Source organism: Chiroxiphia lanceolata, chromosome 5 (assembly GCF_009829145.1).
Source record: "Chiroxiphia lanceolata isolate bChiLan1 chromosome 5, bChiLan1.pri, whole genome shotgun sequence".
NCBI lineage: Eukaryota > Metazoa > Chordata > Aves > Passeriformes > Pipridae > Chiroxiphia > Chiroxiphia lanceolata.
Window position 1 is genome coordinate 10,344,485 of NC_045641.1, and position 22,314 is coordinate 10,366,798.

The following is a 22,314-nucleotide window of genomic DNA, read 5'->3' on the forward strand; positions in this document are numbered from 1 at the left end:
ATGGAGACTCAGAGTGAATAAATGAGAATTTGATCACTAGCATTTCTTTTATTCACCTTCAGAATAGTTCTCTTAGCTTCCCTTTGAAAACAAAGCAACAAACCAACCAAACAAAAAAGTTTTATAATCTTATCCACAAGACAATGCCTGGAATTGACTGAGTCTGGTTCAAAGTGAGACTACTGATTATCAAAGGATGCCTTTCTGAGAAATAAAACAGATGTGGCCTAGTACAGAGGAACAAGAAGAGAACTTGAAACTGCTCAACTTACATCTGCCTGAATTTATTTACAGACTGCAAGATACCTCCTCCAATAAATTTTACAAATTTATTTAATATGGAGAAGGGATTCAGGTGATAATATGTAAAAGACTACCCTCCTCTTCTGTAGTAGGAAAATAAATGTAAATGTAAAATGTAAATGTAAAATGTAAAATGTAAATGTAAAAAGTAAATGTAGTGCCTGAGCCCCTAATTTCAAATGCTGTTGATTCTTAAAATCACTTTTTTTGTTGTGATTTTTTTCATTCATCTTTATACCATAGCCAAAATAGTTAGTTGTTTTGAGATCTCACTTACCAATTGCCCAACCTAAATATGCAAAAGTAGCTCTATGTTTCTACTAGCAGTTTAGTACATAATTGGCAATATTATTGCATCACTTTTGCTTTCACCTGTTTTGTTCTTACATATATTGTTTATTCATCCAGGAAATTATTTATATTCCTCTTCATAAACAATTTTCATATTCTATACTAAATTCTGAATTTATTAAATTTTATTTTGAATTACTTTGACATTATTTAAAATATTTAGAATAGACACATAAGCAAATAGGCAACTTCTCAAACTGTATCTGCCAATCAAGAGATGAAGGCAAAAATAAAAGTTTACTGACTGCTGCAGTTATTCTGCATTGTAAATATGTCAAACATATACTAACATTTTGGAATCTTACCAGAATCAACTGATTCTTGGAGTAATGGGGGTCGATGTCTCTTTGGAGGACATAAAAAAACTGACACCCCGATTTACGGTAAGCTGCTTGCGTTGGTGGTTTCTCTTTATGTATGATTTATTTTTGATTTCTGTGCATGCTTTTTCAGAAGTCAAAATACCAGCAGGCTTCTTTTCATATATTCTTTTCCATTGTTGTACATTTTCTGGTGGTTTTCTCTCCAGCCATATGTGTTTCTGTGTGATCTTTCCATCAGGATGCATCTGTAAAACTTAACTTTTACGTTGGAGGATATATTCCAAGTAATTATTTTCCTGTAGCTTAAAGCACTGCCCTTTAGTTGAGTGTTTGGTTGTTAGTGTAGAGTACACAATCATTTCAACTGATTGGCATTTTTATAGGACAGTTCTTTATAGAAAAGTTCTTTAATATACATGTCTGTCTGTACCCCGCTTGGTATATTGATTTATATATGTAGACATCTAGTGCTGAAATTTCTGACCAAATAACTAGTACTGTGGAAAACAACAGCTGAGAAAGCAAAGGAACATCATGAATTTGACTGAAGGCAGATGCAAAGTCCTACATCTAGAATGGAATAATCCCATGCCACAGTACAGGCTAGGACAGACTGCCTCAAAGGGCAGGAAAGGACCTGGGAGTCGTGGAGGACACGTAGAACATAAGTTAGCAGTTAGCCTTGGCAGTAAGGGAACCAAGTGTGTAGTGAACACGTGCATCAGGAGTACTGTGTCCAGATTTGGTCTTCTAAGTATAAGAAATGCACTGAGACTCAGCACAGAGCCACTAAGTTTACCAAGGGTCTGGAGTACATGGTACACAAGAAGGAGCTGAGAGAGATGGATTCAGGCTGAGGAAGGAACCTAATGGGTTACCTAATGAAGGTTATGGAGAAAATGGACCTGGACATTGCCTCAACAGGAGGAAATGGAAATTCCAACTGGAATTAAGGAAAAAAAGGGAGCAGGTTGCCCAGAGGGGTTGTGGAATTGCCACTGGAGGTATTCAAAGACTCTTTGAAACCTAGTCCAGCTTCAAAGTTGGACGTTAGTTTGAAGTTATCTTTGCTTCCAGTGAAACGTTGTACCAGCTGACCTCCAAAGGTCCCATCAGGCTAAATTGTTCTTCAAGTTTATGATCCTAAAAAGTAAATATTAAGAAATTATTCTTTCTATGTTAGTATCTGATACTTCATGATGCCTGCGGCAGTGTATTTTCCACAATGTGAAAATTTCTTGAAAACCATTAATTACTTATTCTTTATTACTTAAAACCTTATAATGGTAAACTTAATTTCTGCCTTTCAGCTTTGTCCAAATGGTTACTATTTTGCCATTGATCCTAATGGGTATGTGCTCCTGCATCCAAATCTCCAACCAAAGGTATGAAACACCTTCTAATTTTTTTCTCTATAATAAACGGGCATTGTCAGAAAAAATCAGAAACTAGAAGCTGCTGAAAGTCCAACAGAACAATAGCAAAGAATTCTCGGTTTTGTGGGTGTCAGGAAAATCTATGGTACATGTATGGTTTTATTCAAATCCACTTTAAACAGCACAAAGGCCAGCTTTGGTTTGTATTGAATTTAGTTATCCATACAATAAAAAAAAAAATATACATTTTGCATGTACATTTATACATGTGAAGGTTTTTTTGTATTTAGTTTGCTTATTTTCTGTTTACCAGAGCAGAAACCTGAGCTGCAGAGTTGTGATGGACATAGCTGAGCACCCCTTCCCAGAATGTTAGATTTTTAGTAGTTTAACTTGAGAAAGGTCTTTCTTCTTTAAAGATGAAATTTTTATCTAAATATGATTAGGGCACAATTTTCCTCAAATTTCAGGCAAATCAAAACCAAATATTTCAGTCTGACTCTTTATCCATTAACTGAATCCTGACCTTGTGGAGACTCCTACATTATATATATCTTCTTAAATAACTTGCTACTCTGATTTTGATGAGAAATTTCAATACGAATGCATGTGGTTTTTTTCTGAAATCATAAGTTTAATCTTTGTTTTAATGAAAAGTCTCTCCATATGAAACAATCTTCTGTTTAGTGGGCTTTTTGAAAATTCTCATATTTTAATTCCATTGGAAACATAATTTCAGTAAATTTTGTCCCTTGAATTCAAAGGGCACAGATGGAGCGTTATATAAAAGGCAAAGTTAAAATTTATTTAAGTAAAAAATAAATAGAAAAATCATTCTGGATGGACAGAAATGTACAGATTCTTTACAGATAAAAAGTTAGAAACAATAATGAATCCCCATAAGTATTAGGGACTAAAGAATATATCCACGTAGTTCAGTTGTCAACATGGAAATTTATCTCGTTAAGATGGTTTGAGCTGTTTATCAGAGAATCACAGAATACACTGAGTTGGAAGGGACCCACAAGGATCATAGAGCCAACCCTTAACCTTGCAAAGGACCATCCACAAGAGTCACACCATGTACCCGAGAGTATCATCCAAATGTGTCTTGAGCTTTGTCAGGCTTGGTGCTGTGACCACTGCCCTGGGGAGCCTGTTCCAGTGCCCAACCACTGTCTGAGCGAAGAATGTCTTTCTAATATCTACCTTAATCCTCTCCTGACACAACTTCAGGCCATTCCCTCAGGTCCTATCACTGATCACCACAGAGAAGAGATCAACACCTACCCCTCCACTTCACCTTGTGAGGATGTTGAAGACCCCAATGAGATCTCCCCTCAGTCTCCTTTTCCTCAGGTTGAACAAAGTACTCTCAGCAGCTCCTCATATGTCTTTCCCCAAGGCCCTTCACCCTGTATGAATGACCAAGATGAATACAAGCTGCCAGTACACAGATAAATAAGGCTAGTAGATCTTTTAAGCTTTAGTGGTACCCTACTCCTATGTTATCTTTCAGCACACAGTACATTTGAGAGAAACTTCTTGATGGAAGTTGGTATTTTCTGCCTTTAGGCAAGGAAATAATATTTTTTTTTTTTAATAAAGTAGATGTATATAATCACTTTTTTCCGCCCAGCCATATTCCAAGATTAGTAGCAAGTCCTTGACCTTTACAACTTTCCTTCTATAATCCTGTCATAGCTACAATTGTCAAAGACAGAAAAAGAAATTAAGAATTCATCTACATATTTTAGTAATTAATTTAATTCTTAAGCTGGGGAAAGTCTGCTTTGTGAATATTTGAATTAATTTCCTGGTGAATTAATTAATATGTTTGAAATCCTTTGCCAAGTGTATAATGCAAGAAGAAAGAAAAAAGTGCTTCTGAAGAAAGAATAACTTGATCGTAACTATTAATGAAATATCCCTTTTGAGGTTTTTTTTTTAAGTCTCTTTTAAAAAATAAAAGGAAAAAATGGAAAATAAGGTTTTTATATAGATTTCAGAATTGAGAAGGACTTCAGTTTCTGTATATCTGCATTGGATTTTCATGCGTTAAGAAATGAAAGTTTTGATTTAACAATTTTGATTGGTGAAATATTCAGAGACAAATATATGCACCTTTACTGACCCAGTCTTTTCTCAATTAGAGATTATAGTAATTCAGATGATGACGAGTGGCCTATTTACATTTTCCTTATATGCAAATTAATCTATCTTTTCATTAACAGGAGTAATATAAGAAGAAGCAATGCAGTATTCTCATTTTAGGCATATTCTTGTGAGAAACTGATGGATATGGATTATATTCGTCTTGTATATGCTGTTATCCTGCAGTATAGCATCATAACATTGGAGAAGAAAAATCTTTGATAGTTAAAAACTCAGCTCATCTGAACTAATTTTGGCAGTCTAAAATGGATTATTAGGATGCTAATTGTCATGATTGCTTTGTATAGTTTTCTTCCTAAAAGGATATGGAAGTTTAGAGATGCTTTCCCATACTGCTCAAATATTTTATTTAGATTATGCTTAAAAAAGGATATTTTATAAGTGATAATTTTTATGTTGTAGAATAATGTCTAAATGTAATATTAAGCATATGCAATATTATTATTGTTATTGTTGTTATTAACAGTTACACAGACTAGACTTTTTCATTCCCAGTTTGTTTGGGGTGGTGCATGTTATTCAGACTGATACAAGAACTACGTTTTAAAACTAAGGTACACTGCAAAGACAGATTATTTAGAATTCATGGAGTTTCTTTAACATGTCATATTAATTTTAGTTGAACCTCCTGGTAGCCGTTAACGTATTAACCAACATCTTAACCTTTTCTGCCAGCAATTTTTCAATAGATCTAAACTAAAACATAGCTACGTCTTTATCTTTGAAGAGGTGAGGGTTTCTTAGACTTCCAGTGCTTCCTTCTTCTGAATATCTTCTGCTTTCCTTCTGAAAATCTATTTCTTCGGATCACAACTGGTTCAACAAAATATTTTGATAAGTTTTCTTGGAGTATCATCTCAAAGAAAGAAGGCCCTAGAAATTTAGAACTTGTAAAGCTGTTTACACAACTGATGAAAGTTAACAAAAACAAGTTCAAAAGCTTAATAAAATCATCAAAAACTTTGGCATCATTTTCTTATTTGCACATGAAAACTATGTCAAAGCATAAAGAAATCTTTTTTTTCATTATTTTCCAGTTTAATATAAACTGCTTAAAATATCACTTTTTTTATGTTTGTGTAGTTATATTACAAGTGTTTAATTTTATGTTTCACTGCAGATTTTTTTTGTGTATCTCTGTGTATGTGCATGTATTTTTCCCATTGTCCTGGGAGAGAACAGGTGGTTATGCCACCAAATAAACATAGTCACTGAAGTGAGTCCATTAAGCATGTGTTAACAAGCTTAATCCTAGTTAAATTTTGAAAATAGTAAATAATTCAACTTCCCAGTCTGTTCTAAAGATTAGCATCCTTTTGTTCATTTTTACTGTGGTTCTGATCAAAATCCATTTAATGATAGTTTTAAAACTCCATATGCCTTCAGTGAGGTCCAGTATTTTGTCTTCTAGTTTGTGATTATTTAAGAAATTAAAGAGGAGTTGAGTTTGAAGAGCAAATACAACAAAACAAAAAGTGAAGTCTGCATTCTATGTTTTATGCTGTCAGAGTATGTGGGAGGGACATCTCTCTGTTAAATTAATTGACATTATGTCTGGTTTTTGTCCCTAGACAAAACCTGTATGTAATTCTGACAGAAAGCTCAGAACTCCTGGTCAGAATGAGGGCTAGTCTCTGATTCCAGTAAATGTACACTGGAGAGCACAGATGCTGAGGAAAACCTTCTCTTCTATAAATAGGCTGTTTACTAATAGTGCAAAAATATAAATTACTGCTTTTTTGTTACTTCAGCAAATTGGTGTGGGCATACCCAAAGTTAAATTGAGAAAAAGGAGACCCAATGTGCAGGTAACTTTGGATGGAGGTGATTAGTGCATTAGAATGCATAGACCTGGATATACAATTAGAAAGCTTCTGCCCTGCTTACTAGGAAAAATCTAACTAGAGAATTGTTTATTGTGCCAAACAGCTTCCAAAGCATGAAGCTTGCAACCTTCCTTGTTTAAACAATAGAAAAAATGCTGTAGTGAAGGGCATTCCATTAAATTATGGTGCTTTACTAATAGGTGCTAATTAGAGTCATGCTGTAAAAATTCTTTGGATTTTGAAATTAATTTGAAGACTGGAAATAAAAAGAGACTGCTTGTGCTGGCTTTGCTTGCATAAACCCAAAGTCAAGAGAAGATCAGAAGATCATTCTTATGACTTTATTGGCAAGTTTTATAGTACGGTATATGCTGTATAAAATAACTGTATTTTAATGTTCAGGTTTTTTCCCGGGGAAGTCAGGGTAGGGTATATGTTCTATCTGCTATTTACATTGGGTTTCTCAGTTTAGCAGACCCATCTCCAGAGAATTAGTTGCTGTTAACCTGAACAGGGAAACTAGTCCTGTTTACGTGTTGCAGCCCCTGAGCAGAAATCACTTTGTGGAAACATAAAAATCATTAAAGAAATAAATTAACTATGTAACTAGCAAAATAGTAAACTTAAATACAGTATGTTATGTTAATTCCTTACACATATGGGAATCTGTAATGCAAGACTTATGGCCTGCATAGCAACACTGCTAAAATGTTGTGTAAAATACTGATTTAACTCAACTAAGTGATTTCACCAAATTTCGGGTGGTTGCCTTTATACCACATGTAGAAGGCCACCTCTGTGCTGGATTTTTTGTTTGTGCACTGGAGAAAGCAGCACTAGAACATAAAAAATCTCAGTTTTCTGAGGATGCCTGGCTCCTCAGCGTGCTGTGGTGTGGTTTGGCTGGTGCTGGGTTTGCCTGGCTGTGCTGGCTGCCCAGTGAGTTGCAGCACTGGAAAAGCTCTGGGCTCCCATCCACTCCAGATGCTCCTTTGTCTCCATCTGTGGCCCAGGATTTTGCTGACTTTTTATCATCATTTCTTTTAAAAGCCTAATAGCCTGTCTTCATTAGTATCACTGATAAGAGTAGGAACTAGGTTCCTGCAACACAGGAAAGAAGGCCTTCCCCTTCCATAGAATTTGTGAGAATACTGACCTCCCCAAACATGACAATGATATTTTAATTACCACTTTTTTTTTTATGTTGCTGCACCAGTTCTTTCTTTCTTTGTTTCCTTCTTGAGTTGTCATTGAAATTATAGATCCTTACCTTTATTTGTCATGCTGAAAGTGGATTGCACTCCTTTTGTTTGCATGCTTCATTGCTAGTGATTTACTTCTGTTTTGTTAAGTTGTGCTGGTGAATGTGGTGGTGTGCTTATTCCAGTCATGTTACATGCATGACTGGATAAGGAGAAGAGCAAACTGAAATGTTTGCTTCTTCGAGGCTTGGAATAAACTCCACTAAATGGCAACCTTGGAAATAAAAATTATGGAGCCCAAATACTGGTAAAAACACATTCTTGGGGGGAAAAGATGTTAAGGGGGAAACAGTCTTCAATTTAAAGTATGAGTTTAAAAATATTCTAATTTCGAGTGGTTTTTTTTTTTTTTTGCCTCAGGCACATCACAGAATGTATTTATAGATGCTTTGTTTCTTTGACTATTAAAAGTCCTTAATTATATAAGGAATGTGTGGTGGTGTAACATAAATCTTAAAAAGAATACGAACAAACAGTAAATGCATACTTGAATTTTGACAGACTGTTAAAATTGACTATTTTGTCTTTGGGACTCCTTGACTATGGCTAGCCCAGGTTATCATTTGAAATGACTATTGATCTTGATTTGATGTGATGGCTTTTTTTTTATTTTTCTTTTTTTTTTTCCATTTCTTTTCTTCTCTGTTCCTTTGTGTGTTGGAATGGAATGTGAACTTCATAAATGCCTCCCCTGCCATGCCAATGCCTTCATGCATGCTGTTTGGGTTTGACCATGCTATTCATTATCCATTGCATGTAAGATATGTAAATTTTTATTTATTTTTACATATTAGCCTTTTACTACTTATTTTGGATTTGTTGGTGGGTGGAAAACAATGACATAACAACGATTGAATTGCTTTGAAACAGTAGGGAGCATATTTAATGCTGTTATATTAGAGTTGCTAATTTTATCTACCATATATAAAAAGAAATGTAAAGATTTTCCTGAAGTTTTCAGTAAATATTTAAAAGCAATACCCAGAATGTTTGCCTGCAATCCTTCCAGTGCATATTCTCTTTCTGATATTAAATTTATTGGCTTTTCTCTTAGCAGACAGTAAGTCTTACTTGCTAAGAACAGGAATATACCATAAATATGTACATATTTTCCTCAAGAAAATGAAGGAATACTCTTATGTCTTCTAACACTATTCTGTATTACAATCTTGAAAATAAGCGCTACTGTTAAATTCTTAGTGCTCCAGACTATTATATAAAGGCATTTTTTACCAGCTCTTCAGAGTATTGTTTTCTTCCAGTATGAACTGGAAATACATACATAAATTGTGATGAAACATGCTTGCATTCTTTGATAGAATAGTCACATGTACATTTGTCAGGTCATTTTGCCAGAGAATGTTAGGATAGAAGGAATATAATCATAATTTTGAAGGAAGAGACTTTAGTCTACCCTGTAAATGTTAATACAGGTAAATCACTGAAATCTCTTAAAAACGTCATTGTCAGAAATTACACTAGTCTTGAAATAATAGTGTCATCTAATGAGAAATTTTGTTTTGCTAAACTTATGAGAAACAGTGCTCAATTACTGAGAAAACTAGGTCTTGAGATCCTTTCATATATGAACTGGACTATTACACAAAGCAAATAATTATCAATCAAAAAAATTTCATTTTCTACTCTGAACTGTCGTATTTAAATGGTTAAATAATATATCGACATACTCCTTTTTCTAAAGAAACGCACTCACTTTTAGCTTGGTGTGCTAAATAATTGGGTTTGTTATGCACTCACTTATTTAGCTGGGTGATGAAGATTGATGATTTTTACACCACACGCAATATAAAGTCAATGAGGCTTAGGCAAAATTGCTAAAAAAAAGTCGAATTCCTTACAATTCATACAGAAAGTGGCTTTGGCCGAGTAAGTGCAGATTGCGACTGAGAAAGGAGCCGAGGCTGGAGGGTGGTCTGATCTTGTTCAGCAGAGCTACAGTGGTCTTCCCACGTTCCTTTGGGGCCAGGGTTACTGCAAATGCAGACCACCAAAATTCTCTGCAGTTTATAGTTGAAGGTTGACATCATCTACATTCCTTAAGTCTGGAAGCTTGTGTTTCAGTATTTCTGTGCTACAGGTTTCCATCTCCTAAATTGAGATAACAGTACTGATGTCAAGAGAAATGCTTTCAAAACTGCAAGGTGTTCAGGGAAGTCCTGTAATGCTGACAATAAAAGTGGGGTTTGTTTTTTATAAAACGCAAATAATTTGCTTTAATTGCTGCCTTTTTGAGTCTTGAACCATAGTCCACTCCCAGTCATAACAGCAAGTCTGTAGTCTGCTCTTGGCAAAATTGCTGAAGAGTACAGTTGGCTGTACCTATCTTATTGGAAAACACTCCCAAATTTCTCTCTCCCTTCTTGGGGGCAGGACATCAAGTGAGACATTCATATCTGTGCTTCCTCTGATGTGTCTGCTCCCACCTTGTACAATCTGTAACATACCAGAAGAAGGGGAAGCACGAGACCCATACATAACAGGCTGAGGACAAACACCGGCAATTAGTCTTAATTTGATTTGCACTTAGTCAATTAACCTCTCTATCCAAAAAATAAAATAAATGAGAAAGGGCCACTAGTAGTGCTACAAGAGATTAAAACAGATGGGTAAGTAAATAGAGTTAAGTAGGTTATTTTGGAACGAAAGGATTAGAATTATTTGTAACATTACAGTACTCTGTCTTTATTATTTGATCATTCAATATCTTCTGCTTCAGAATCCTAAATCCCAGGAGCCTGTTACACTGGATTTTCTAGATGCTGAATTGGAAAATGATATTAAAGTTGAGGTAAATAACCTATTTTCTTAGTACTTGTTGCTGCTTGTATTTCACCGTATAATAACTGAGAGGTAATAAATGTTCTAGATTTTGAATGAAGATCTATTTCACTATAAATCTGAATTTTAAATTTGACAAGAAGATGACTTTATAGAGATGAAATTATAATTAGGCAAATTAAGTTCTAGTATTATTTGTAGGCAAGGGCAATGAATTATATTCCTCTCATTTTGAATGATGCCATGATTGCTATTTAAATTATTCTTTTTCATAAAGTAACAATTCCTAGGAAGGGGAGAATGATAGAATTTTTTTTTAAAATGGAACACTTTTTAATAGAATATCAAAATACTACTTGAAATATTTTAGGAGTGTTTTCCTATCTCTTATTAAGGCAAGATTATTCCTGTGGTGAGAAAGAGAACTGAGAAAAAAAGTTAAGTGTTGACAACAAGTTAATTCCTCTGTATATTTTTCAGTTACTGACTTTGTAATACATTCAGAAATCAGAATTTTTTCACTTAGTTTGAAATGGTTCTTTCATGACATTAACCAGCATTCCTCAGTATCTGTCAAATTCTTAAGTTTCTTTGAAATGACTGCTTCAGAGACAAGTTTCTCTCGAACTGGTACAAAAATGTTTTTGTGAATCAATGTTACTACATCACAAAGATGTGCTGGGAGGCACAAGAAATGCTAGACAAAAGGTGTGACTTTCATATGCATTACTGTTTTCTGTGTTTCTATGAAATATTTTGAACACTGAAAAGATTATTCATGTTAAATGCAACACTTATACCTTCTTTCTTTTCCTTTTCCCTTTTCTCCCATGCTAATAGATTCGGAAAAAAATGATAGATGGAGAAAGTGGAGAAAAAACTTTTGAAACACTGGTCAAGTCCCAAGATGAGGTAAGAAAGGAACACAAGGAATTACATTTACAGGAACTAACCAAACCAGAAAAATACTGAGAAATGGTGAAATGCTGTGATGTTCATTTTTTAATGACAGTTTGTACCATTTTTCCCTCTAGATTTGCTATTTTGACTGGCTTATAGTAAAAAAAAATTATGTTCTTATGAAAAAAAGAATTGTTTTGTTTCTTGGTTTCTTTGGTGCATCATTAATCAGGCAGTTGTTGATGAGGTCTTACACTCTGTTCACCAGGAAATGGACCCAGCCTACTTCTCTGTATGAATCCCAAAACAAAGTGCTTAATTTGCTTGTGGAGATGTGTGAGGATGGGTTTGGTAGTTTATATTGTGGTTGAATGGGAAGAAAGTAGTGAGAAAAAAAAAATAAAATTTTTATGCCATAAATGAAGACTATTTGGGATAAGCAAATTCATCTCACAGTTATATCATGTACTTTCTAAAAGAGCTTGTTGACTTCTTTATTTTCTTGTCCAAAATGCTTGTGTCTGATAAACATTGCTACTGTTTTCTTTAATACATAGAAACATTTCCTAGCAATAGTAAATATTCAAAATTGATCCTTACATTTGTGCACTACTTCTCTGGGACCTTAATGAGAAGAAATGATTACTGGTGTTCTGAAGGAGCAGTTCTGGCCACAGTATGCCCCCCCAGCCCCCAGTTACAGTTGTACAACAGCTTTTTGAAATTTTTTACTCTGAATATAAACCATCTTGAAGATAGCTAATTTAATGATTTAGCAGACACTGCACATCCGTATATATAAGCAAACTTTAACAATACTTGGCAGAATTTCTTGGAACTGTACAGTTAATTTTCCACGTATGCTATTAGCTGTCCTTTCCTGTTGATCTCCTGTAACTTTGATATTGCCACAGCTCTGCTGTTTGTACTTAAGTGTCAGAATGTTCCAGAAGAAATTTCCTCCTTCTCACAAGACATATGATGCAGAAAGAAACTAATCAGGTTAAGTCAATAGGAAACAGGCCTCAGAGAAGAGGGGGGGGTTATTCTGTTAAAAACAGCACATTCCTTACTTATATTCCATTCAATGTCTTAACTGGTATTAACTTTTAAACTACTCCTGGTACTGAGCAGTCCCTTTTACCACTCCTCTAAATCAATCCTACATTGAGGGAAGATTCTTATATACTTGTTCTCACTTTGACAGAAAAAAGCGGTTTGTATTCCTGGTCTATTCTTGCTTAAAACATGGTAGAAACTTACTTGTCTTCGTGAGTGAAAATTAGTAGCAGAGCCCATGTTGTCTTTGCTAAATGAGACTGAAAATGGAGGAGAATTTTCTCAAATGTCTCGATAATTCATCCATGCTGTAATTTCAGAATGTCTAGTTCATGGTCACTTGGATCTGCAACAGGCCTTTGGAGACATACTTAGAAGTATTGAAAGGCTGCAATAATGTCTCCCCGGAGTCTTCTCTTCTCCAGGCTGAACAACGCCAACTCTCTCAGCCTGTCTTCATAGGAGAGGTGCTCCAGCCCTCTCACCATGCTTGTGCCCTTCATCTGGATCTGCCACAACAGGTCTATGTCTTTTGTTTACTGATGACCCAAAGATGGACGTCTCATAACCATTCCTCAGCTTCTTAGTATCTGCACTGGATTTGACAAAGCACTCTGCTTCTGATTGTGAATTTAATAGGAATGCAAATAAGGACAGGTCACCAATCTCAAGTTCTTCAAAACTGTGCAAGGTGATCTTAGCTGAAAGATGATTATAGTGATGATCATATAATCATATAGACAGTAGAACTATGTTAATCTCTATGAGGAAAACCAAGTCAACTCAAGCCTTACACACTTAAGTTGTCCAGATATAAAGCATGCCTTAAAGTTATGGTCCTTGACCCTGTGGAGTCCCATGATCTCATTAAACATACCCACACTAATTCTCTGTATCCAACTTCATGCTGCCTTTCACCTCTTCCCATGTTCCTCTAAAGCAGAGACCTGTATCAGCAGTCCCCTTGCCTTCTATCAGGACTCTGTTGTGTGCTTTCTCAGAGTAAAATGCCAAAACAAAGCTTTACAATGCTGCTTTACAATCTCTGGGTCAATCCCGCTATGTGAAAAAAAATGTGTCTTTTCCTGAGTGGTTCCACCGCTGGAGGGTGGTGAACAAATACGTCCTTTCTAGGGCAGAGGGGATAAGCCTTGTTGGATGTCAGTTCTGCTCCCTCATCTGTGTCAGGAGCCCATGCTGTTTAAGATGCCACCAGCCTGTTCCTTGAAGGGAGAGTTGGTCACTCCTGACCCACTGTCAGAGAGTCCCAATTCCTGCTGGCATCTGTGCTGAGGATAAACTGCTCCAGAAAGGAGAGACTCCATGCTGGGACATTTTCAGATTTATGTTGTTCTGTTTAAGGAGTTCCTTTCCAAGCCTATGGGTGAAAAGGGCTCTGTGTAGGTGGTCAGAAGACGGAGGGTTAGAAGGTCGCAAAAATACAATAACATGGTTAGGGTTGTACAAGAAATTGCTTTAATGGCAAACATGTTGAAGAGATTTCAGGTTGTTCTTACATTTCTCAGGCTTTGTGATACAAAAGATCTGAAACAGTAGGTCCTGCAATTCTTTGCCCAAAGAGGGAGAGAGGGAAGCATTGGAAATGCTGAAGTCAGTTACAGCACCAGGGCAGGAGGGAGGAATGTAACATCCCTGGGTGCGTGAGAATGTGCCAGTTACACACGGCCCAGACCACAATCTGTGTTTGAATAGAATATCCCAAGCCTTTTGATCCCAGATGCTTCAAGTGCCAATGAAATTAATTACCCTCACCTTCCCTTGCATCATGTCCAAAGATTTTGTCCTCTACCCAGACCTCTCTGAGAGAAGGGAGCAGCCAGAGCTGGCTGGCGATGATGACTGCTTCAGGCCATTGCACCCTCCCAGCTCCAGGCTGCTAGAACCAGAATAAAACTGCTTTAAACCACAGGCCATGCATGAGCCATGCATCACTTAGCACTTGATAGCTTCATATATTTTCTTATAAAAAGGGCTGATGTGGTCGGTTGCTCTGAACTGACAGTTGTAGTCTTCAGGCTTCAAATTTATGTTCTTTTTGTTTTGCTTTTTGGTTTAAGTTTGCATTGCTTTCCTTTTGTATTGCAGCTGGCCCCAGCAGTGTCTTGGGAGATGACTTCATACTACAGCATAGAGACTGGACTTGTAGCAAGTGTGGGTGGGGTGCACTGGAGTCTCCCAAGGCCTCAGGGGCTTTCCAGCTAACAGAGAAGATGCCATAGGAACAAAAGCATTGCCACATTTGGCAGCCGGGATGGGCAGTAGTGAAAACCAAAGGGTCACAAAAGCTGCAATAACATGTGTGGGTTCTTTGGCAGAGATAGCTGGGGATGAGATGATCTCAGACCACTCAATAATGAAGTAGGCAAAGGTAAACGGGAGCTGATGTATGAGGACGTGTGATGGGTTACCTTTGAAGGAAGGTTTCAACCAATTTGCTTTCAAGCATGCTCACAAAAGGATTTAAAACCAGCCCAGTTCTTCTCTTCCTTCCCTCCCATCTTGAGCACTGCTTTTCTTTTGTGGAGATACCTGGTGCGTGACCCATGACCCTGTGCCCAATTTGGAGGGACTGCCAGCACTAGGTTCAAATGTCTACTTAGTCTTAAGCTGAAGTTGAGCACATCATTGAATATAAGTAGGCTTGGATAGGAATCTCTTCAGCCATCTTTTTACCTTAAATGTGAAATATATCAGGGCATTAGACACTGATATATACATCTTTTTTTTCTGTTTTTCTTTAATCCTTTTTTGATTTTCTTTCCAAAATTGCTATTAAATTATTTACACTGTCATTCTGTACTGAAAGGCAGTCACCAGATAATGAGAAGATTTTGATTTATAAGTCAAATAAGACACTTCTTTTCCACAGCCATGGTCGTTTTCTCACTGTCCTTTTACCACAGGGAAAGAAAGAGGGCAGAGATATACCTGTGGTACCTTTCACCAATGTTTGTAATGTTTCAGTGCAACAGCTGTATAGTCTCCATTGCTGGCATACTTACAAAACTCTGATTGTAAAATAATAATATAATATGTTGCAGCTGGCATAAAATTATAGTTTTCAAAGTGAAAAACTGAGTGAAACAATGTCAGCCAGGTGGATTCATGATTAAATCTATGGGGAACTGTGGGACTGTGCATATGACACTATTTTTCATACCACAAGAAAACAAATGGTAAAGCTTATCCTAATGTATTGTTATTTAAAAATAAACATTTACTTCAGTGTTTATTTTTTTCCCAAATCCAAGGCCCTTTTAACAAGATTAGAAGCACATGTAAGTTAAGCATAGGGTGTCTGTACAATCAAGATTACCTAGCTGTACCTATAACTATGATTCAAATTTAAATGCATTTAGCCAGTAGTGCCAGTACATGAAAGCACAGGCACTGGGTGTTTTTTGATGTTAAAGATTTTGTAGGTAAGCCTTTTTTCAACTGAGTTTTGGGGGTTTTTTGGTCTTTTTTTTTTCTATTCGTAGTTTAACTGCAAAATGATCCATAAAAGAGATAATTTTTTTTTTATTGAATTGAAATCACATAGAAAAAGGTTTGCATATGTCTGGGTAATGAATTTTAAAGGGAAAATTATAGGTCATGTTTGTCTGGTTTTATTTAAATTTACATTCCACTAATGTTCAATAAAAATTATATAGTTGATTCTTTTGCAAAATATAAGTTTGGAAAATATTTAAGAAAAGGAGCTGCAGCTCAACTCATGCTTTTAGCAAAAAAATTAATACAAATCCAACAGATTTTTCTTTAATTTAACGCTGTATTTCTCAAAGAAAGGTCATACTTGTTGAAGATCCAGAGTTTAAAAATTTATTTTTTTACTAATATCTCTTTATAGAGGTATATTGATAAAGGAAACAGAACATATACATGGACTGCTGTGAATGGCACTGATTACAGGTAACTCACTTCACTGACTTCCTTTGCTTAGTTTAATGTTCTTTTGGATTATTTTGGTTAATATTTTCAGCATTACATTTTCTGTACTAGCTAAATCAGGACAAGATGATCTTTGTATCCAGGCCTGTAGGATTTTCTGGGTTCCTTTACAGATTTCCTTGTCGCTCTAAGGACTAGAACCTCATTTTTTGTCCAATTTTTGAGATTTATGTAGGAAAAAACATTATTTATAATTGATGTTTAGAATCACTTTTCCTCCTACTTGCTGTATCACAGTATGCTTTGATTCTTGTATACCTTCTGTTAGATTCCCCCTCTTATTTCAACTTTTCTTTACACTATCTCCATGTTCCTTCTTTAATATATGTATTAAAAAGAAAGATGCAATGTTTTGGTCTAAATAAAAAAATGTGACCTGTTTTATGTAAACACTTTTCAGTCACAGTCATTCCTTATAACATGATCTTTCTAACCTTCATATGGGACCTTAGGAGCAGGAGCTGTGCTACTGATTATCTCTGAAATCTGAACCTATTTTTGACAAGTTTAACTAATTAGCATGGATTCTGCTTTGTATGTAAAAATTACCTGGTCAATGGCAGCAGGAACAAATGAAATAATGGGTAAAAACATCCCCCCTTGAATGCAACCCTACCACTGTATATTATTTCAAAATCATTTAAGCACACAGCTCTGTAACATTAGAAAGAATGTAGAAACTCTACATTATCCAAAACAAGTTAGTGTTTACCAAGTCCCAGAAAAGTTAAACTACTCTAGTTCAAAACTTCATGGTATAAATATTGAGTCAAATTTTTACCAGAAATCTGTTTTTGTTGTGGTGAATTACAGTAGTCCTCAGCCAAGTTGGATCCCAGGTTACAGTCACTGAGAATGCAAACATTAATTTCTATATAAAAACAAACAAATCAGTTTTAACAAGAGAATGTAAACCTAGGATCTTTTAGTCACCATCTCATTTTTCTCTTGAACTGCCTCTATCTTTATACGCTGTAAGAAAATGAAGTTTTTTATCAGACTGCCATCTAGCAATCTTTAGAGAAATACATTTGATTTATATGACTTCTTGGTTCCTCCTGAGCTCCCTGGCATGAGGTACAGCAATAAATCCATGGAGTATCGTTACAGAAAACCTATTAAACATAAAATTATAGATTTTAATTAGCAATTTCTGCTAGCAGTAACTGTTAATGACAGGTAAACTGCCACTGATTTCCCTAGAGGAGAATTGGTAGAAGGCTATCACTAAATATTCAGCAATCTCACTCACATTCTGTTTAAATGGCAAATGTACCATTAAAGGTCAGCTCCTTTATGGCTCAATTGTAAAACTTTTTTAATGTTAATTTCTGCAGATATCCATTAGAAACTGTTGCAGTTCTACACGGATGAAATCCAAGTGCGAAAATTAAGAATGCAACCTGGCAGATGATGATACCTATTTAATGATTACTCATACTTTCTGTCCTTTACATACCTTTTTAGACCTGAACTCTTCTACATATATATTGAATTTAGCTGCAAATAGTCCTGTATGTTTTGAACAAAAATAAATATAATCTAAAAGAAAATACGTGGCAAATCTCTGCAAGTCTTAAAATGATATTACACAATTATGCTCAAAAGTTATTAGTGGTGACTGCATGATTAAAAATATATTTTGGATCTTGACTATAATGTGAATTCAAGTATTACCAGATGCATTTTCTAATGAATATTGATAGTTGCTTTATTAGTGGAAGGAGATTCTCTCATTATATTATGTGTGCAAATCTGTGCAGTAATAAATGATGTTTTTGCAGTCAGTGATCACTTTGACATGTTACACTGGGATGTTAAATGTGTCAGAGGGAAATAGAAGAAATAATTTATTTTTTTTTTATTTGCAATTATTTGGAAATTCCTTACCTATCTGTTAAAAAATGCATTTATGCTTAAAAATATAAATAAGAATGAAAGTAAATACAGGGAAGCTCAGGACTGACATAAACCTACTCATGTCTCTTACAAAGTGTGAGGTTGGTATGTCACTGTGTGACCATCTCATCTCATCTCATCTCATAATGATCCAATCTCCAAATTTATTAATTGCTTTCAAAACACAGAGAAGCTGAAAGTGGAAAACTGCTGGAAATAACATAATTGCTTTACTTGTCTAATTTCTATTGCAGCTTGGCATTGGTGTTACCATCATATAGCTTTTATTATATTAAAGCCAAAATAGAAGAACCAATAACTCAAGCCAAATGTAAGTACTGTGAAGGTTCCCTGGTTTTATCTAGTATTGCCAAGTCTCAGATTCGCTTAAAAAGCAATGTTTGAAATTCATAACTTTTGTGGAATTCACTGATGTTATCATGATGTACCCAAAATCTGCAGCAATGATTCTAATCCATTGTAACATTCAAGGTGCAAGAAATATTCTATAAAAATAGAATATGTGCAGGTACCCCAGTTCCACTGACAATCCCTTCCTCCTTGCTCTGTGCCTATAGAATCATTGCTTTGTGTATCCTCTGTTGCTGTCATTTTAAGGGTCTGGATACTGGGATTTTTCATTCTATTAGCAAAATGTAGTGATATAGACTATGATAATAAAGCATTTTTTGTGTTTTAGTTACGATATAATATTTAGCAGATGACCTCTGCTGCCTGTAGGAATAAAGCCATGTGAAAGCACTATTTGGTTTGGCTTGCAGTTAGGCTTTTATTTTGCATTTTACATATAGTTTTAGTGGACGTTTGTATTCTGGTTTTAGATTAGACTAACTTCAAGCCATTTACCAATTCTGGAGAGATAGCTAGAAATTACACTTGTCAATATTGAAATGCTATTTGTTTATTATATGTAGTCTAGATAGTACATGAAATAGAACCTATCACAGCCTTTTAACTTTATACTTAGAACAAGTATGTAGTTAAATAGAAAGTTAGAAAAGCACAATGAAACTCTGGCAGACATAAATACTGTTAGTTTAGAGAAAACTTGGTAGCACTACATCACTTGCCTCCTGCATGTGAAGTCGGATATGGCAACTTTTTAATAATCAGTGATTTATTTTGTAACTTTGTCCAATAGTAAGCAGTTTAAAATTAAAGTTTTAAGGAAAGAATATGGTTCTCTTGATGGATTAGATCTTCTGGTTTTGCACTTATATCAATATAACCTGCAAAACAGACCCTTGAAATAGCCACAGTATATAGAAGGTACTGAGAAATAAGTGAGAAGGGCATATTCTTGAGTCTCCAGAGATGTTTGTCCTTTTTTTTTCCAGACTATAGCTGTATGTAAATTGAACCTTTGATCTATCTATGTACAATATTTTTATTCAAGGGGCTGTTTGAATAAAATATTGGTTTGTGACCCCTTGTGCTTTACCCTGTTTTTTTCTGTTTCCCTGCTTTCTCTTTCTGATGGATAGTCACAATCAAAAAGGGCAAGTATATTCTTGTTGCTCAATTTCCTTCTGTTTACTGCAGTTGATATTTTTCACTTATATTCCTATTCCTACTGGATATTCTCCTCTGTATTACTCACCTCAGGATTTTCTCCATAATCATTGGGTACCGTAGCAATAGAAAGGGGAAAAAAAAAGTGAAGTATTTTTCTGTTTTCATGCACATTTCAATATGTTGCTAATCTCTAATCCTTCTTTGTCTGGTCCTATCAATGTTCAGTGATATCAGCTATTAAAACCATTATTTTCAGTAGGATTGACAGTGATATTAGTACAACTGAAGTTTTTAAACTATCGCAGAAAATAGTAGGAGCATTTTTCTTCATTTTCTAACAAATTAGTGTCCCAAATATTTTTTTGTATCGGATTGTAATTCTAATGAAAACATCTCATATGTTTTCATGTTGTCATGCTTATTAAATGTCCCCTATAAATAAATTGTTAGATATATCTTCTTGTTTCCAGGTGTATGTTGTATATAAGGTAATTGCTTCCTATACTGTGAAATACTGAGATGTACACAGTATCTTAGTAGGAAAGTGTCTCAAAATAAACATTTCTTTCTAAATTCATGGATGCATGCAAAAGTTAACCTAATAGTTTGAGAAGGCAAAAATCCTAGTTCACTTACTTGGTGTTTACTCTTCATCTTTGTAGTTTCAGAAACACTGAAGCCTGATCATTTTGATGAAGCTGGATATACGTTTATAGCACCAAGGTTAGTTAATTTCCCAATAAGTATTATTTCAGCAAATAGGCATTTGATCAGATTAATGGCACATAAAAAATACAGAATTGACCAATAAAGTTTCATTTTGGTAGAAAATTGTCTATCTTCTTGCTGGAAAGTAAATAGCATCTTCAGGCTCTGATTCCTGTTTATATCAATCAAAGAGAGAGATGTAAGATCTGATATAGAAGTTTTAATGGAAAACTTATACATGTATGTTCATTTCTTATGGTTCTGACTTTTAAGATTTTACAACTTTGTACCTTAGGCTCTCATTTTTAAAATAAGTTCCATAATAGCTATGTCAAGATGTTTCCCAGCTTCAAGACAAAGGGTTTCAAAGCTCTCTATCACTTAAGGATGAGTTAATTTTTGATTAATTGAACGTAGCAGTTATTAAGTGATTGAAAATTGATTAAATTCTTTAGTTCCCTGGGGCTTTTTATGTGAAATTGTACGGACCTTGTTGCCCTTTTAAATTTATGTTTGCAAGGGAAACCTAGTATGATAAACAGTTTTTAAAAATTGTTTGTCTAAAAGATAGTTATGATATATAAATGAAATGCTGTACAGTTAAGATCAGTTGAGAATTTTTGCATTCCTTATTTATCTGATAATTTTCTGTATACGCTTAAATTTCAATTACTAGATTGATTTCCATTACTAGATTGATGGTATGTAAAATTCTTCTATCTTAAAATGTATCTCAGCTTAACTGTTTAATTTATTTTTCTGAAAGACTGAGGTTATTGATAATCAATTGTACCAGTTAGCAGTTTCCAACAAATCCCTAGTTGTTAGGCTGTCCTACATCAACAAAGTATGTTTGATATGTGGTTCTGTTTAAATGTGAATATTGGTATAGTAAGGCAAAGTCTACCTAGAGTATTTAAGGATCGTGGTAACATAAATAAAGGGTAATAAGACATCTTATTCATATGAAATACTTGAACATACTTCTTTTGTTAGTAAAATTAATTAAATATTAAAAGCTCATTTAAAAAAGAGAACCCTCTGCTTGACTGCTAAATACTGTCTGCATTTTAATTAAAGTTGTTTAATGCCACTCACCATCCAGTGTTTACTTCCAAAATACCCAGTGACTTTTATTTTGCTTGCTTGCATTCAGTGAATTAGCTAATGATATAGTGCTTTATTACACGGTATAAAGAATAGTTTACTGTTTATCTGTTTTGCATATGTCAAAACAAAGAGTGTTTATATGTTTATGTTTATTAAAACTGCCTTTAATACTTCTTCTGAGTCCTATGGGTAATAGGTTCATAGATCTGGCCTTAGTTGAGCATGAAGTGACTATGTTTCACCAGCAGGCTCTGTACTTTCCAGTACAGTTTAACCTAGGAGCTGTTTAAATTCACTGGGCATTTTTATATTTAGTTTACAGATTATGATCTCCTAATTTCATAGTCCTGAGTTTTTTCTGGGAAACTATGCCCTATTTCATATACCTCTAAATCAGATTTAGGCAGGCACTTGAACACCTTATTTCCTGTAATGCCTGAAATAATTGTTACAGTCGTTATTCAGTATTGAACGTGGCAGTCAATTGGCACAGTAGTGGCAGCTTCCTCATCATAGGAGTACAATCCTGCTGGGCTTTACAATTGTCTGCTTTAGTAGCAAAGGGAACAAATCTGAGAAGGCTGATATTCTGTTGTTTTTCAGAGAATACTGTAATGATGTAAAAAAATCAGAAAACAACACTGAATTTCTATTAAATTTCAATGAATTTATTGACAGAAATACTCCAAGCAGTTCATCATGTAAGTATGCT

The 22,314-nt window shown here is 34.9% G+C and overlaps 1 protein-coding gene across 1 annotated transcript in view; it reads left to right on the forward strand.

The window, feature by feature from the left end:
* CACNA2D1 (calcium voltage-gated channel auxiliary subunit alpha2delta 1) overlaps positions 1-22,314 on the forward strand; it is a 378,154-nt gene that overhangs the window by 326,598 nt on the left and 29,242 nt on the right. Inside the window, 9 exon segments of the mRNA XM_032687395.1 lie at positions 963-1,037; positions 2,288-2,362; positions 10,354-10,425; positions 11,256-11,327; positions 16,249-16,310; positions 18,503-18,579; positions 19,754-19,768; positions 20,447-20,507; positions 22,206-22,303. Of these exon segments, the coding sequence (XP_032543286.1) occupies positions 963-1,037; positions 2,288-2,362; positions 10,354-10,425; positions 11,256-11,327; positions 16,249-16,310; positions 18,503-18,579; positions 19,754-19,768; positions 20,447-20,507; positions 22,206-22,303 (607 nt within the window).